Raw genomic sequence first — 18,845 nt, 5'->3', positions numbered from 1 at the left:
TGTAGCTTGATGACGTAGATCAGGAATTATCATGAACCACTAGCCAATGAAGTGCACTGCTGCCGGGTGCCGAAGAGCGAACAGCCTAGAATTTCACAAAGCACAACATGCCAAAAATATATACACCGTGACTCTGTACAGAGAGTGCAATACGTTCTCCGATGGTGAGCCAAGGAAAGAAACACGGAAAACGGTGGGGCACAAGAGTGTAATACATGAAAAATAAGAACAGTCCAGGATAGGAGGGTGACCCCCAGTTCTTCAGCACCCGACAGTGTTGTAGTTCAGAACACTCTGGGAATGGTACGTACCAGTACTCTTTGCTAGATGTTTGTGAACAAGCTTTCTACTCACATACACCACACGCACGGCGCACAATTCAAATGCTCCAATAGCGACTTGATGATTTCAAGGAGTGGCGAGTTGGACGGGAGGCCAAGCTCAATTCACTTGACGACAAAAAGAACTCGGAAAGCCGGAAAAGGGGCAAACTCTGTCCTGGACACCAGTCCGAGACAGAAACAGAAAACTTCACATCATTGATGGAGACATGTTTGAAAGCACATGACTTTCAGAAGATTAATGTCTTCATCAGACCTTGTCCACCCTATCCCTATCTTTGACAAAAGATGTTCAAAACTAGAGAAAACTACGAAATGTCACACACACACACACACACACACACACACACACACACACACACACACACACACACACACACACACACACACACACACACCCACACCCACACACACACACACACACACCTAGCCTAAAAAAACCCACTAAGAATCAAAAGCATAGTACATTATCGTGACATCACTTCACAGCTGTGACTGTCTAAAAAGAGAAAGCAAGACTGGAAAACGTGGACGGTTTCGTTAAAGCTTTTTCTTTGACTTTCTTGGTTCTATTCCGATTTCGCTCTGTTTATTTTGTTTTCATCCATTCAGTTGTCACCGACGGAGTGGTAGAACACTTCACAAGTAGAAAGGAGCACCAGACGAGCACTCCCATTCAGGACTGACAACGCCCAAATACCGTTGAAGGAGCACGTGCACATCAACACAATCTTAACTGTACGGCAATGCATACGTTTTGCGCTTTTCTTCAGCACCAGGAGCAGCATACCCATGGTGCGAGTGTCTGAGTGTCAATGCATATCTAGCTGCGCGCTGGACATGCTGCCAAGCACGGCGTCGCAAAGACCGTGCTCTCTGTGCCAAATCAAACTGCAGCTGAATGATGACTGCTCCCTCTCTCTCTCTCTCGTGACGTTGGTACACTGCTGAAGTATTGGAGAGGCACGTCCACGTGAGTGACCTGGAGTGTGTGTACTCATACCGACAGTCCAACATGACCAGGGACAATCTCAAATACGTTTCTTCGCACTTGGTTTCTGATCACGTAACCTGCCCCGTGGTACACAGTAAACCACAGCTGCTGCCGGGGTTGGCTTTCACGCACGAGATACTACACTGGCGGAAGTAGCATGATTCATATGTGGAGGAAAACTCAATTGTTGCATAGGGCTCCGTCCAAGGTACAGAGAAGCACCTAGCAGTACATGGTGGCGTGTGGACAGTGTTCTGCCGAGTCTCACTCGAATAGTTGACGCACGTCGAGGCTGTCAGCGACTGACATTAGCGCCAGGTGGAGACGTTCCGTCGAGAGCAATTCTCCGGGAATGGGCGGGCAGCTGGTTGGCCAATACTGAGTGCTCTGGAGGGAGGGAGGAGAGAGAGAGAGAGAGAGAGAGAGAGAGAGAGAGAGAGAGAGAGAGAGAGAGAGAGAGAGAGAGAGAGAGAGAGAGAAAGAGAGAAAGAGAGACAGAGAGAGACAGACAGAGAGACAGAGAGAGAAAGAGACAGAGATAGTGAGACGGAGACAGAGACAGAGAGGGAGAGAGATAGAGACAGAGAGAAACAGAAAGAGGCAGAGAGAGACGGAAAGAGACAGAGAGGGAAGAGGGTTTGGCAGAAAATTCCATCATACAAATGGACACACTTTTAAGTGTGTGACTTTGCCTGATTACAAGTTGTGCTCGGCCCATGCAGACCCAGGTCTTTCAGTGGCATAGATACAAGAAATTCCTTTTCCCGGGCACCCTCTTGTTGTTTCGCCCTGGTGAATGTACCGTAATTTCGGCAATTAGCACCGGTCTTGTATTACCGCCTGTCTGAAATAAGCGCCACATCATTTCCGGCATTTTGTGTCGATTTGTTTTCAAATTGGGAGAAACTTTACAGCTCGCAAACTACTAAGCGCCTTGGTCAGTATTGCCGAAAATACGGTAAGTAGAGCTTATAAAACAGAGAGGTTCCAGGCTGCCCGAGAGTGTAAGTAGAGCTTACAGGGAAAGCGTAGTGATGCCTGAACACCACCTGGCAGAAGACAAAGCGGCACACCAGAGTACGAGTGAAGAAGTCGTCCAGGAACAGGCACAAGTCAGCATCTGTGCAAACATACAAAGCACAGCGAGGTAGACCACAGCACGATGTCAATGTGCGGCAGGGCAAATAATTAGCTCCACGGTGTCAAATCCGAGCAGTGCCCACATGCCAACGGTGTTCTGTACTTCAAGTCTTGATTACGACTATACGTGTACTAGTTTGCACATGAACATAGACATACATACATAGAGGATATGAAATTTATATTACATTGTACTGCACTTTTCCTTCTCATCTCCGCTATAACCCGTCTTCCTTGATTCCTTCGCATTTCCTTTAGTTTCTCCCCTCAATCACAGACTTCCTTGATAACTGTTATATAAAACGTTTCCCGGGGAAACAAAAGAACTTTCACACGTAGAGAAGGAGAACAGACGCATGACGGCCATTTTTGTGGTGTGCTGACCGGCCTACAGTCGACTCCTGATATAACGAACACCATTGTGCAGGAGAATTTAGGTCTTTATAGCCGAAGTTCGTTACAACAGATGCATCCACAGTATAAAAGCAGCAAATCATGACTGACATGTGCCCCATGACAGTATGACTGCACTTGGTTTACATGCAGCCCTACAAGATTTGGTTCGTTATAAACGAAAACCGTTCGCTATAAAGGGTCAATTTCGTACAGGTTCAAACAGGGACATGGACAATGGTTCGTTATATTATCACGAAATTCGCTATACGCGAGTTCGTTATAAGTGGAGTCGACTGTACGTTGACTATACACGAGCTACGTGCCTGGGTGCTGCGGGCTCACCTAGTTGACTGGATGCGCGCAGGCAGTCCAGGATGGTGCTGGCGGCCGCGGTCATCGCCCGGCATGCCGCCGTCCACAGTGACTCGGTCACGTCCACCAAGTTACACACGTGACAGAAAGCGGTCAGCGGGCACGTTAGAAACAGCGTCAGCAGACGACCATTCAGCTGGTAATCTGCAGCAGCAAAAATAAATAAAAATAATCACAGTTCGCGGGATACGAGGCTGGAGGCCGAGTTTTCTGTATCTGTAGGAATAACACCAACCTCTATGGATTTATGAATCTGCAGCAAGCTAGTGGAATGATGAGAGTGAGTGGACGCAAATGCACTCACACAACAAACACAAATATGAGACCACTGACATTAAGTGTTCCATGAGGGGTGGTCCATAAATAAGTTACTTGTCATGTGCGTGCAATGAAGTTGATTCGGGATCATGCTATGCAATGTTTCCCTACAAGTACTTCAAAAGTACAGCGCTCTTTAGCCGACTATCTGCTACCCTCGGTAGCCATTAAAAGTAGAGGAGCATAGTATGATTGAATGGCCGAATGGTACCGCTCGTCACTTTATAGAGATCATGATGCGCGTCTCGTAAAAGCAACAAGAACTGGTATTTCCGCCTCCAGCACATGCGCTCTCTGACTTACCTCATTCACACTTGGAGTCATGCCGCTGGTGTGAATGACGTCGGCCAGAGAGCGCAGGTAATGGAGGTGGAACTAATTCATTGATGAGCCGGTATCACAAAAGTGACACAAGGCCTCAGCCATGCTGCTGGTGCTGAGAGCGCAGTGTGACCGGACAGTCAGCTGAACAGTGCGGAAAACGCATAACAGATTCCAGCTGGTCACCCAGAAGTTGTGCAGTGCAACCGCAGCCTTCGTCTACAGGGCCTGGATCAACTCATGCCAGGCCCTGTGCCATGCTTCAACAGTGAACACTCATATTGACCTGTCTTTAAAGTGGACTACCACCCTACAAAGATCGATTGTCTTTGCACCCTGGGTTCGTCGCTAAACACAGGTGAACAATACTGGATGATGGAGCACATCCTCACCAAATTTCAATAAGAAGGTAACGTACGAATTTCAACAGAAAGCAAACAGACTTCAGACGCTGTTCATCTGCAGTAGAGCATTACTATCTCTACTACAGTATACACCTCTACAATCCTTCGGGACTCACCGGAGAAGTCCTCTGGGAGACGTGACGCAGCCAACAGAGACACGAACGGCTGATGAAATGGGCTCTTCACTGCCTGCCAAGTGAACAACCCCACACGAATTTATAATAAAATTGTTGAAAACCCAACTAATTCAAAACTGCATGTACGTAGTCCAAGCATGACAGTTTGATGGCCATGGTATGCCTTTCACAACAGCGGTGGAGGGAGGGGAGGCTGACCGATGCTGCCAACCTAGCTACTAACGACCCTCTATCGAGCACCAGAAAAGTGTTCCTATTTGTAAGTTGTGGTCATTTGAGAGGTTGGAAGTAGGCAGTCAAATGGCTGCTGGGTCTCGGATTTTAACTTGGGTCTTAAGATAGTGCCATTACCCGCGAGTTATTGTTATACCCGAAGTGTTTATTCACGAGGTTGACAGTAGGTAAAATGCTGTGCTACATGGAGGCATGAGTCATTTCCAAGATACCTGCCTCCGACTATCTTAGCCGTGCCGAAGAAACCTAATTGGACAGGGAAGCAGCTGATGCCCACATATTTGAGGACTGCAGCATACACACGCATATAATAAACACATGTACTCAAATCTGCGAGTAGAAATGCTCCTCAGTGCAGCTTATTGAACCAAAGCCTATCTCCTTGCAATGGCTCACATGCCCATGCCCATGCAACACAGCATTCATTTATAAAGAAATGCAAACACTGCCTGAGTGCTCGAAAGGAAGATATCAATAGATATCCAAAACAAAAAGCGGTGATCCCCGCACTTGGGACCTCGATTTCCCGGTTAGTAGTGATTACACCCCGGTTGTAAGTCGACTTCCCCTATTTTTAGTTCGTTTCTAGGTCATAAGAGGTCAATTTATAACCTATAACATGCGGTAGACGAAGACCAACAAACGGACAGACACACAAGCAAGAGCCTGATTCTCCAAACGGTGACACACCAGTGGCAGGTCCAGCTAGAAATTCATCACACCCACCCACCCACCTACTAGTACTCACCCACCCACCCACCCCCACACACACCCACACCCACACCCACACCCACACACCCACCCACCCACACACCCACCCACCCACCCACACCCACACATACACCTGTAGATAGCAACCGAACCACACAATATCAGAAAAAATGTATATACTGACAAATCGAGTCATGCTCCTGTCAAGCGGTCCGGCTACCTACGATCGTATATATATAATAATATTCGCGGGATCCGCGTTAGCATCACTTGAATGTTCAGAAACACACAAGCTATAGCCTTCGCTTCCGCAGGCCACCACTATGCCTTTACACCTTAGTGGCGAATGCAGACCTCACAAGTGAGTCAGGGGAGAGGAGGTGAGTCTCTCAACCAATCGGGCGTGTAACGGTCCATAACCCTGTAAACTGCATCCTTGTTATCCTCACTCGAGCTGTGAGTACCCAGTTGACCGTGGGTTTCGGCGCAGTTCAACACGCGTAAAAAGTCTTTTTACACGCTCCCTGCTGCCAGCGCGGGTCTCGAACTCGGGACCTCATGATTCGCAGGCAGGCCTGCAAACCAATCGGCCATATGCGTTGGTCTGTATGCCAGAGAGATAGACAACAGCATGTAGCCCGAACGGTAGAGCAGAAGAACGACTTTTTCCTGTCGTGTGGTTCGCCTATCAACTGATGTGTATGATGGATATTCCAGCTGGACATTTGCTGGGGTGTCATCACTTGGAGAATCAAGCTCTTGCTCGAAGACAAAAAACAGACACAGATATGGGAGCTTGCATGCCGAAATAAGGCTGTACCTCAAAGGTTGATGTCTGATCGCTGTCGATGATCAGGAACAAAGGCTTACGGGTGAATACCGTTAGATCCGACGGGTAGAGGCTGTGCAGAGTACATGTAGTGAGCAGACGCCAGGCAACAGAGGAGAGTCTCAAAGTCTGACCAAAACTTTAAAAAATGAGGACAACTTCTGTGACTATGTCTTCATAATTCTGAGACATGCTCTCGATTTACAATCTGGATATAGCAGCCCATCACACCATCAGTGAGTCCCTATATTGGCAAACCTGCCTTTGCGAAATCGTGGCTAGGACATGTTCTCCAATGAATTGCCAACACGCATATGTCTGGGAAAGGAGCGCCGGGCGCACAATAGTGGGAATCTCCTGCTTAAACAACTGTAACCATCAGCTTGTGTGTGTGCGCGCGTGCATGTGCGTGTGTATGCATGCATGCATGTGTGCGTGCGAGCGCGTGTGTATGCATGCATGTGTGCGTGCGTGCGAGCAGCCAAGCATACTGCCACCAAAACAGCAAGCATGTGCACAAGAACAGAGCGATGACGTACTTGTCCTCGGGTGCGGACGAATTACCCGCCGTTGAACGCAACGACAGTCCAACTGGCGGATGACCAACATCTACACATACACAGCATAGGACACGGTCACAGAAAATAGAACATAGCGTATTTTCCGGAGTATAATAAAAAAATTCACGGTTCGCAGTTTTCCGCATCCGTAGGAACGCCACCACCCTCTAGGATCAAGGCGCAGATGCAGTGCCTAAACGGTGGGAGGTGAGTAGATCAGACCCACCACAAAGTGGTCAAAGACCGAAAATCCCATTCACTGCATCCATGTTACCCTTCCCTGGAGTATAAGCCGCAATTCAAACACTCGTAATTCACCCCAAAAAATTTCGGCGCGGCCTGTACCACGATGGCCAAATGAACCGTGATATACAGGGTAAATGTCTGTGTTTCGTGACAACAAGATCTGAGAGCGGCATATACTCCGGAAAACACACAGCGCATTGCCGCTCAATGAAATCCGGTCCAGTGAGTCAGCTTTGCGCCCTGTACTACACGTGAAAGTCCCAGCGCTCTCCGGTCTACAGTTGGGCTGCGCAGCGCCCCGTGCCTTCTTGACTCGCTCGATCAGATTTCATTGAGCAGCTTCGTACATGATTAGTATCGACATTAGTATGCACATGCGAAGAGTGATACGGCAGTGAGGGAAAGGATAACACAGTAACAACACAGCAACAGTCACCATGTACAGCAATGAAGACAGCTGTGGAAGAGGCACACCAGCATCCTGCATGCATACGCAGGCAACTGTAAGCCTACTAGGACTGGATGCACAATAGCCAAGAAAACGCATGCCAACACATCACCGTCCATGAACACAGGTGTGTTCATAAACCAAGGCCACACCGCACAAGCCAAACAACTGGTCCCAAAGAGTTAGGGCAGTATAGACAGTCGGTCTCTGAGTGATTTTACCTGCCGCAAAATACCTATTGGTGCATGTACTGTCGTGGACGTGGAAATCCAGTCGATTGACCGGGGCCGGCGCCCTCAGTCCGCACAGAACGCTGCATGCACAGTGCACATGTTGATCGTTTGCGCACTCACGGCTGCATGGTCAGCGCCCTGGGGCCGCTTGCCCTCCGACCGAATTTCCATATCCACAACGGTACTATGAAAACAGTCACAAGAACTTTCCTGAGCAGTCAAAGCATTCAGAACTGAAATACATTAGAACTATGACGAAACGTACCCCCATGGGTAGCAGGAAAGTGCATTCAGTATCCGAGATGGTACTTCTTATCTCAACGTACTTCAGCATGGATCAATACACCCATGCTCTGAACAATGTCTGAACTAAGCAAGAGGTGCTGTATACTGTAAAGCGCCCAATGTTTGCGTCACGAAATTTTTGCGATCTCTCAGAACCAGCGAGTTTACAATGGCAAAGGTTCGCGGAGCATCATGGCAACGCATATACACCCACTGTTGAGGTTTGATTTAGCGATGGCTAATATTTGCATTATGCTCTTCTCGCAAAATTAGCAAACATGAATTAGTACGTCGCAAACATTAGGCTGTTTACAGTACTGTATTTGAAGTGGAAATCAAAATACTCAGACATACGCCTAATGGCAGCGGACCGACTGAGTATGACCTGCCTTTTCATCAGAGTGCGTACTAAGCGAGTTCAAGTGCAATTTCAAAACACCATGCCCCGCCAATGCACTAGGTGTACAAACCTCTGGAGCGTGTCGGTGTTGACGGTGCGTTGGACGATCGATCAAAGCTGCGCGTGCTGTTACAGGAGAAGTACAACAGCGTTATGCCGTTTGGTGACACATCCTAAAACAAGAACATATTCAAACGGAGAAAAATAAATACTCTAATTTCAGAACTTTCCGGTGCTCAATATTTTCGGTATGAGGGCAACAGGCCAGGCTAGGTTAGGTGAACAGAAATTTTCGGTACAGAGAAGCAGTTCCCTATTGGATTATGTGTGTTAGTGTTTGTTCGGTGTATTGAAATTCTAGGTATGAAACAGACGCACCGAAAGTACCGAAAATAAAAGTACACCGAAAATTTGTGAAATTACAGTATGCATGTTGTACAGAGGCACAAATACACCTCTACCCAGAGAAAACAAAGCAAAAGCTGACAGCACATTAGACCACAATGATCCGAAAACGTTTACCGGCAACACCAAATTCATTAATCAACTGAGAAAGAGCCCTTCATATAACTTGAACAATGAACATGATCATTTGTTACTCCCAACTTGTATGGCCAAGTTTTTTAATCTGCCCCAAACCGGTCTGAAACTTATAAAACAGACATGATTACCTGTTCCTCCCACACAGAGCTAGTATGGCCTCACCTTCATGATGATAGAGAGCTCGGCAAGTAGCTCAGGCACGGATGGCCGGTGCAGAAGGCACTTGCGCGGATTAACCACAGGTCTTCGGTCATGCCCGACCACCTGGAACAAAGAGATACGTCAACACAAGCGAACCAAGCCATACCACACACATATTAGAATACAAATATTACACAGCAATGAATCAAACAAGTTCCGCTGTTACTCCGAGTTTCGTGTCAAAACACTCATCAGATAGCATATTAGAATGAATATTACGAATCCGTATACAGAGCGGGTGGAGAACCACCTCTCCACTTCCATGGGACGTCACCACCCCCATGATCAAGCGTCAGATGCACCTAACGGTGAGGGAGAGCACATCAGATCCACCAACCAGAGGTCAAAGGCCGAAATGCTATTTGCACACAACCATAGGAGTGCACTACAGGCCGTATCTGGAGACCATCCCAGGTTGTTGCATAGAAAACCGGCCTTGATAGAGACAGGCGGCGACTGGCCACTTTATACAGATCTGGATTACTCTCCCAAAGCTCACCCAGAGCTCACCCGTTCCCAGAGCTAGCACCATTCATCTTCTGCTTCGAGCGCTTACCCGAGGTGGCAAGCCAGCCTGCTCGAATTTGACGTGAGGCGGCGCGTGCCGATCAGTGGTCTGCAATTCCAGCGTGTAGACCATGCGCAGCATATCCAGTGTCAGCTGACTAAACCGAGCCTGTGCAGGCGTCAGAAAAAAGGCAGCCAGGGCACAGCAGCAACAAGTGAGCAAACCAGGACTCTCCGTGATCTGCAGATTGCACGCATGCTCACGCAGGAGACTTGAAATCGACATCACAACAGCAAAGGTCAGGATTCTGCTGTAGTACAAGGAGTTCTGATGATCTGCCCTCGTTAGCACCAAAAGGTGTTCAGAAAGTCCACACAGAACCCTTGACCAGAAGAATCTACTGTAAAACAGAAAGAATAATGAATAATTGTTTGATCATGGGAAAAAAGGAGAAGGACAAAACGTTAAATTGGCTCACCATCCGAGTTCAAATTCGTTTGATCCTATCACTTCGAAGTAAGACTAAAATATCGAGAGAAACAAACCAGCAGCATTGATGGAGTGCATATGCCCCCCGGCATCAGCACTCTCTGAGTGCATGCATACCTGTCTGTGTGTGCACGACACTAGGATGGCTTCATCCAGGGACAGCGAGCCGGCCGCTCTGACATAGTGCGGAGTCAGCTGTGCGGAATCACAGCACATACCAGTATGACATTGTATTGAAAAAATTGGAGGTGTATCCAATTTCGGGAAAAAATTGTCAGCACCGACACAATCCACACAGTCAAGTAAAGGCAATTTAGTTACCGAACGTTTTCGTTCCCTTCATTGCATTAGTCACATTTAGTGTGTACACTGGGTAACTCTCCGCAGACAGCCACACATCCTTGTGCTGCAGAAAGCCGCGGAAATTTACCATCACAAAGCGGTTGATTTGTGAGAAATGCCACAGATTCAGCGCCGTGCCCGTCAGGAGAAAGGTAGCACACACACTCACGTACACACACACACACATACACACACACACACACACACACACACACACACACACACCGAGCAATAGATCACCCGTAAAAAGGGCATACATGTACAAACATTCATCAATATAGACTAACTCAACAAGATAGCAATGAAAAATATCAATTGTGCACTCATAACCATGTATAAACAATTAAAATGAAACAATTCCAGAACGTTTTCGTGTGACCATCATCAGTGGAACATCGTCACATAGTAAGAATCACTAAAACAACCAGTTATATAGCTAGAGTAATATGAAAAGAAGCGTGAGAATGCAGCACAGCTAGCGATTATGCATAACGCGTGTAGTGTGAACCTTTGCAGTGTATCTGAGAATGGTAGCAGTAGATGAATGTGGCAGCTGTGAGTGCGTGTGAACAAAAACTGGTGAGTGCGTATTATTTAAAAAGTGTGAGTGCTACAACATTTTCTGAGAAGGCGGAACCAGTAGTGGCAGGTGAAAGTACGGGCGCAGCAGTGAACACGTCAAGGAGAAAGAAGCGATGGCATGAGGAGATGGAGATGGAGGATGATGATGATGGGGATGAACAGGATGGTCAGGAGGAAAGCAAGGGTGAGCAGGAACAGGAAGTGGAGGATGAGAGTGATACGGACGAGGAGGAGTTCGACATCGACAAGAGCAAGTCTGCCATCTACAAGCATTTGGTGTCCAGTCCGGATTGTCGTAAGTTGTTTGACGATTCCTGGTTTAGTGTTATTTGTCACGCGCGTTTCTTTAAGCAGTTGCAGGTGTTGGAAGCTGTATATATTCGCACACGTGACCCTGTTTTATGCAAGCAAAAAGAAAATGTTGTAGCACTCACACTTTTTAAATAATACGCACTCACCAGTTTTTGTTCACACGCACTCACAGCTGCCACATTCATCTACTGCTACCATTCTCAGATACACTGCAAAGGTTCACACTACACGCGTTATGCATAATCGCTAGCTGTGCTGCATTCTCACGCTTCTTTTCATATTACTCTAGCTATATAACTGGTTGTTTTAGTGATTCTTACTATGTGACGAATCTTACTGACGATGTTCCACTGATGATGGTCACACGAAAACGTTCTGGAATTGTTTCATTTTAATTGTTTATACATGGTTATGAGTGCACAATTGATATTTTTCATTGCTATTTTACGACTGTTGTCTCCTCGTCGGTTATTTAAACTCAACTAGAGCAGAGCCATTTTGCAAGAACAACACACTTACTACCAGTCGATGTTCCAATAGCATGTCGCGAGACGGGACCTGAACGAGCTCTAGGGCCTGCAAGAACATAGTGCAAACCCACAGGCTAGCGTGGCATGTGATGTCACTATTTCCTCTAAAAGTGCGTGTGTGTGTGTGTGTGTGTGTGTGTGTGTGCGCGTGTGTGTGTGTGTGTGTGTGTGCGTGTGTGTGTGTGTGTGTGTGTGTGTGTGTGTGTGTGTGTGTGTGTGTAACAAACAAACGTAGTATCTAGTAACATACTATTTACGCTAGGGCTAGCCCAAAGGATGCCCGGTAGACCGAAGTGCCCGTAACTTCGGTGTCCGGATAACCGAGGTATGAGTTTACTTCAATTCGTCATGGCATGCACAAAATTGTACAAACCGGTGCCGCCAATCAAGTCTGCAGGCGAGAACAAAGCCAGCGTATTACCTCCAGCATAGAGCGTGCCTCCACGGCTGTGTTGTGCCAATCACTAGCATCCTGTGATCCTGGGTACAGTGTATTGTAGATGGTCACTTGCTTTTCCAGTTTCTGCAGAAAAGGTGCCAACAGAACCAACAGAAAGTACCATGTGCACAGATAGTGGATACAGTCCACCTAGCGAATAATGACCCTCAGTCGGGCATGACAAAAGTGCTGTTATTCATGGTGCTAAAATCTATACAGTGAAATGCTTACTACAGCTCTGAAGATTTTATTTATATTTATTACATCTCAGGACTCAGTGGAAACACCGGCCAATGTGAAGAGAGTGGGTGACAGCCAACCACGGCGATAAAGATAAGTGTCGCCGTTGCCAGTATTGGCCAGTTGTAGTTATATCCGAGGTCGGCATGAAGGAGGTTTCCTGGAGATGGCCACCGATTGGGAAGACGTTCATGATGAAGCAAACGGCTACGGTGCCTTCATGGCTCACTATACTACAAACGCACCAATACACGACACGCCAATGCCAAGATTTCCACGTCGTGTGAAAGTAGCGTACCGAGAAAATAAAACAGAGAATTACATAATAATTATGTAATTCTCTGTTTTATTTTCTCGGTACGCTACTTTCATTATAATCAAGTAGTGTGGTCCACTGCAAATCAAGGAATTAAACAGCCCTGGCGCTAAAAGTCAATCTCACCTCGACAAGCTCACTTAGAACTCGCGATCGGCCGAGAAGCAAGGCGACCGAGAGAAAGCGTGCCAAGTAGCGCATACGCATCAGCAGAAGGTGAGAGCTACAGACAAGAAACAGATAAAGAGCACAAGTTTACATACTCACATCATGCATAGGGGCAGTACAGCTACGATGCAGCCACTTTCCACGGAAGTTACATGTATGTAGGTGACATCATTGCATCTGCATTGCATTGAGTGGCAAACCAGTGAATGACATCATCGGATAACGTTATGCATTGTATTGAGTGGCAACCAGTGAATGACATCATCGAATATGCATTGTATTGAGTGGCAACCAGTGACATCTCAACACACATGCGCTGCCTAATAATGAGTGGCAAACCAATGCCTGTGATTCCCTAGTTTTGCCACTCAATACGATTGACCTCAGATGATGATGTAATCGCATAACATCTGTAATGTCGGTGCCAAAGCGCCAGTTTGAAAGCGGACACATTTCCTTGTCAAGTCGACACTCTCACAAACATACTGATAGCATTAAAACTTGACTTGCGCAAATATAATTAGGTGTGAACTGATGTCATACCCTGTTCCATATGTATTTGTTTTTACCTGTGCAGCTCCGATGTATCAGTGTCCGTACTGCTGCTGCTGTAGCGCACTGCTGAGTAAAACCAGTAAGCCTGGTGAAGATACTCTACATCACTGGATAGTACACTGTGCGAGAGAGGGCACAATGCACACATAAGTGTACACACACACACACACACACACACACACACACACACACACACACACACGTGCGTGTGCGCACATGAATGCACGTGAACGCACGTGAACACAGACACCATGCAAACACATATGTACACATACATACGAATGCACGCACACATGCACACACACGCACACACACACACACACACACACAGACACACACACAGAAACACACACACACACACACAAAGGGCATGCACATGGTGTATGGTGGTAGTGGTGGTGGCGGCGGTGGCAGCGGTGGTGGCGGCGACAAAGAAGAAAACACCATACGAGGTGCAATATGAATTCTCCACACTCTACTCCTTCAGCAGTCCCAATCGCCCGAGTTCACAACAGCACAGTTAAACAACCCTACTACTTACTAGGAGTGGTAGAACATTTGGCCGATTTTGGATGCGACGTCAGCAGTGCGATAGGACTGCAGCAGTCCACTGTGCCTAAGGGACACCCTGCATAACAACCACATAGCACAGAATAGTGGACAAAAGCAGGGATTGGATGGGTTTGTGTAACATAACAGCAACATCAATGTCAGCTCATACCACGGCCAAAGCAGATCTCAACATAGCTCAGGGTCAACGATCAGCATCACATAGCATACTCACATGTTTTCTTTCAGGTATTCCCAGAGCTGGACACAAACAAAGAAAGTTAATAGACAGAAACATACACACGCACATGTACACCCACCCACCCACCCACCCACACACACACACACGCACACACACATACACACACACACACACACACACACACACACAGTCATGCATGTGGCATACAAACGGGCAAATTCTAATATTGGTGATGCATACTCGTTTTATTTCGAATGTCTTCGAATTTGTTCAGCGTGGATGAAACTTGAAATGCATTGAAAGCAAAGGGCACATGGGGGTTCATCGTGCAATGAGTGTATCACTCAACGAACGTGATCAAGCCCATGGAATCATCAAATCATCCAGTGCTCACCTCGGCAAATACTCTGAATGTTTCTCCAAACACGCTGCGCCAGTCATGCCGACCAAACTTGTTCACTTCCCTGTCGAAACGGACACAGCAGGCAGGAAAACAGTCAACGTGAGCATGGATTCAAACTCATCATCATGAAACAATAGCCTCGCGTCATGTGACCGTTTCCATGCCACCATCCAATCAGCATGCCAGGGCAGTCAAGTAAGTTACGTACTTCTCAATCAGAGGCGTCACGGGGCAGTGGGGAGTGGGATGATTAGGGTCCAGGGGTGTCCGCGGGGGAGAAAAATCGGATTTTTCGGCCAACATGGCACGTTTTAGCGCTCTACAGAGCTGGCCAGCCGGGCGGATTATCCTGGACAAAAAGTGGTACGACCATGGTCGTGTTGGTCGTACCGGGTGTGACGCCTCTGTCAATGACTTTGCTAACTACATAGGTGACTGCACAGTACACTGTGCTAGTCCAGCATAGAGGTTATACAAAGGATGGCATGGCGGTGAACAAACGGGACCGCGTATGGGTGCTTAGTATACAACAGGGAGTAGTAAAATACCGGTATTTTACTACTCCCTGCTGTATACAGGGTGAGTCAGTGGAGCCGCTTACGGGAGCTAAGTAAACAGTGCGAGTCGGCCGTTTCGCTTGACCTAGTGTATCGCTGCGCCACGGCCCACGGCTTTGCCGAAGCGTCTCAAATGATGATGTCATCACACAACCTCTATTGGCTGATATTGCTCAGCAGTTCAAATCTACTTGTCAGTGTTGGGTTGGCATACGTGTGAATGGCCGCATCAGAGCTGTGCTGCAATGGCGGTGAACGTCAGGGAGTTGCAGCATATATTTATTTTAAGGAGAGGGCACATGCGGCTGCAGGGAACATGCGGCTGCAGGGAACATGCGGCTGCAGGGAACATGAGAAACGATGTGGGTTTCGCTCCCGGGCTGCCCGTTCCTGTCGCCCCTTGGGGCAGGGCTGCTCTGTACACCCTCGCAGCTGGCATTGCTAGCCTAGGCCGCGTTTGGGGCCAGCAGACCAAGGCGTCGCCTTGCGACCGCGGGCTGTATATTAGACCACAGATTACGTCGAACTTTCAGATCAGGGGCCCGCAACGCACGTCGTTTTAGGTACCATGGATTCGTGCCATCTCCCCGGATCCCACACAACTCCCCACCTTACAAGTAGCGGATACCTGTATTCACGTACGATCAACCTATTCCCCCCCCCCCCCCCCCCCCCACACACACACACACACCAAGGGACGGATACTACATGTACATGTAACACTACTATACTACTCCGTGTGGGATATCATATGGCCTGGGCTGTAATACAGTAGCAGTCACCAGGGAGTCCTACTCAAAACCAGCCACTGACTTACTTCATGGCGCTGAAGTGCTTCATCGCACTCTCGTACAGAGTTTGATAGCGGGCCGCCACATCGGAGCGACTCCGCACGAGGTCATGGCCCGCGAGGACCTCTTCCAAGGCCACGGGGTCGTCCCGAAATGATATGGTGTCTGTACCGGCGAGTCCAGCCATACGTTACGGAGTCATGGGGCACGCAGTGAATTATGATAATTGCAGCAGTTACATTGAGACTAAGACCAAGGGCAAGTCTTCAATATCGGTGAAGATCACGCTGCCCACTGCCCAGGAGTAAAGGTTGCGATACGCAGAAACATAGGACAACCCTCCTCCAGAGCTCCTTGCATCCCTCCTGCTCTGCCTGGCAATCCTTCCTGCTAGCCCGACTCATGTGAATGAAAGAAAGAGATGCAGCAGGAAATTTCAAATTATTATTTCAAGGCCCTGCGCCGGGAAAGCCGAAGGGGCTTCCCCGGTATGATGTCATGTTCGGGCGTCACCTGCGTCACATGACAGATCCAAACATGTGTCGTTGTGTGTGTCCTTTTGTACTTTGACTTTTTGTTCCGACTTGTTGCATGCTTTCTTCAAAATCTTGTTCAAATCCGATGTGTTCAGGCTGATATGAGTTGTGAGTGAATGTTCCTTTGGCCTAGGCAGCTATGCTGTGAGTGCAGGAATGAGGTTTGCCTCACTCTGAATTGACTGCTGAAGTAGAAGGAGCTAGCCTGTAGCGAAGCTGACAGTGCGCCTCAACGACGGTCAGGGACACCGGTCAACATGAATAACAAGTGGACGTTTCTAGTTTTACTGGCAGCAAACGTTTTGCTCTCTGCAGAGCTCGCTCACGCCTCTTCAGATAGGCTGGGTGCGAGCGAAGACGGTGTAAGAGAAGCTGCCAAGTATGTTCGCACGCACGTATGGGTAGGTTTGATGTCCGGCTGAACACCTGCGTCATGAGTATTATACTCTATCCATTTATGCACCTGTTTGACCCTTAGAGCTTGTGGGTTATACGGTGGAAACTAGATATTTCTTGTTAATTTTTCAGCAGTACACAACGTAGCTACATTGTAGTTGTTTCAGTCTGCAAGTAAATGAAGGATGAGATGTCTCCACCGAGATACATAGTTTCTTAGAATGAACTCTCGGCATAGATAAGTGTGTGTGTGCGTGTGTGTGTGTGTGTGTGTGTGTGTGTGTGTGTGTGTGTGTGTGTGTGTGTGTGTGTGTGTGTGTGTGTGTGTGTGTGAGGGAAAAACTGAAAACTAAAAAATAGGGATTCACTGGCCAGAAAAAGCCACTTCAATCAGCTGTGTGGTGGATACCAGGCTAAAAATTAGTGGCGGTCAATTCATCAGCCTTGCAAGCTGTTGAATGGTGTAATCCCAGCACAAGTTGCTATGTCTAACATAGCTGTTCGCTATCATTGCTTCCGCAATAGACATGTCTGAGGTCTGAGGTGTACGTGTGTGTGTGTGTGTGTGTGTGTGTGTGTGTGTGTGTGTGCGTGCGCGTACCTGTGCATGCGTGTGTGTGTGTGTGTGTGTGCACGCGCGTACGTGTGTGCATGCTAGCTGTCCGGAGATTAAGTATGTATACGTGTGTACATGCATGTGTGCGTGTGTATGCGTACATGCATGTGTGTGTGTGTGTGTTTTCTTCTTTCTTTCTTTTTACAAAATCCACATTATCTCCAGACACTGGGGTGAATAATGGAGTGTGATGGTGGGGCCCATTAAGCTCAGCCGACCAGAGGTCTCGGCTTCACACTCCATGGACTCACCAAAGGGGGATCGGGTAGGGAGGATTAAGTTGAAAAAGAAAACAGAAGAAAGAAAATGAAAAGATTGTATTGCTCAGCGAGCAAAAGTTGAGTATTTGCATGAACACTGTTATTCTTATTATTAAGCACTGCTGCGTTCAAATCGGTGGATAATAATAATAATAACTTTATTCCCGTAGCTATGCAGAAGACGTTACTTCAGTAACGTCTGGCGCTAGCCAGGGTCCACACAGCTTTAATTTGGTGTTTGTTTGTGTGTTTGTTTGTGTCACGCCTGGCGCTATCCGTATCTGACGGCAAAAAAGCATAGGATGTTATAAATTTTTCAATTCTCCTATTTTTTTCAGGCATATCCTGGGATTCGAACCCGCACTATCGCCCTACATGCATTCCCCCATACACTTCGCATTCATACCCATTCTTCCAAGTTGCTTTACGTTATTATCTTGCGTTTGAAAGCCCTATTTGAATATTGCGGGCAGCTGTATGTGGCCAGCTGTGTTTGATGGTACGGTACGGGAGACGGTGTCGTATTACCCTCGATCGTACCTGTCCCGTACCTATCCCCTACCGTACCGTGCCATCAAAGACGGCTGGCCACAATGCATATTCAAATAGGGCTTTCAAATGCAAGATCACAATGTGAAACAACTTGGAAGAATTAGTATGCATGCGAAGTGTATCGGGGGATGCATGCAGGGCGTGCGATAGTGCGGGTTCGAATCCCAGGTTATGTCTTAAAAAACGGAATTTTTTAAAGAATTTATTAAACATCCCTATGCTTTTTTTTTTGTCTAGGTCATCAAGGCAAAAAAGCATAGCGTAGGGCCCTGAGCTTCCAAGCTCTCTCGTTAGGATGACCCAAAGGCTGACCGCCTATCGTGGGGTCTGTCGCATTGAAGGATGATGGTACAAGAGAGTACAGATTGGGAAAGGGGGGGGGGGGGCTA

The 18,845-nt window shown here is 47.5% G+C and overlaps 2 protein-coding genes across 3 annotated transcripts in view; one reads left to right on the top strand and one right to left on the bottom strand.

The window, feature by feature from the left end:
* Positions 1-399: 399 nt before the first annotated feature.
* Positions 400-16,494, bottom strand: LOC135818317 (protein SCAI-like). Of its 2 annotated transcripts, none has more exons than XM_065331672.1 (18): positions 16,123-16,494; positions 14,740-14,809; positions 14,379-14,404; positions 14,136-14,222; positions 13,609-13,713; positions 12,998-13,094; positions 12,298-12,399; positions 11,866-11,922; positions 10,228-10,305; positions 9,670-9,789; positions 9,075-9,176; positions 8,440-8,542; positions 6,737-6,806; positions 6,189-6,270; positions 4,403-4,475; positions 3,214-3,387; positions 2,355-2,455; positions 400-1,722 (listed from the first exon to the last, which is right to left on the bottom strand). In XM_065331672.1, exons 1-18 carry the CDS (start codon positions 16,281-16,283, stop codon positions 1,600-1,602), a joined length of 1,731 nt encoding a protein of 576 aa, XP_065187744.1. In that variant the 5' UTR covers positions 16,284-16,494; the 3' UTR covers positions 400-1,599. The 2 variants fall into 2 exon arrangements, with proteins under 2 accessions (XP_065187744.1, XP_065187745.1); XM_065331673.1 differs by having other exon boundaries at positions 14,136-14,210.
* Positions 16,495-16,687: 193 nt separating this feature from the next.
* LOC135818316 (slowpoke-binding protein-like) overlaps positions 16,688-18,845 on the top strand; it is a 33,994-nt gene continuing 31,836 nt past the window's right edge. Inside the window, exon 1 of the mRNA XM_065331671.1 lies at positions 16,688-17,033. Coding sequence (XP_065187743.1) covers positions 16,890-17,033 — 144 coding nt within the window. The 5' untranslated portion in view covers positions 16,688-16,889. The remainder of the gene's footprint in view (positions 17,034-18,845) is intronic.

The sequence above is a fragment of the Sycon ciliatum genome, chromosome 5, assembly GCF_964019385.1.
Source record: "Sycon ciliatum chromosome 5, ocSycCili1.1, whole genome shotgun sequence".
In the NCBI taxonomy this organism is placed as follows: Eukaryota; Metazoa; Porifera; class Calcarea; order Leucosolenida; family Sycettidae; genus Sycon; species Sycon ciliatum.
Note: the sequence above shows the minus strand (reverse complement) of the source record. Positions and strands in the feature narration are given on the sequence as shown.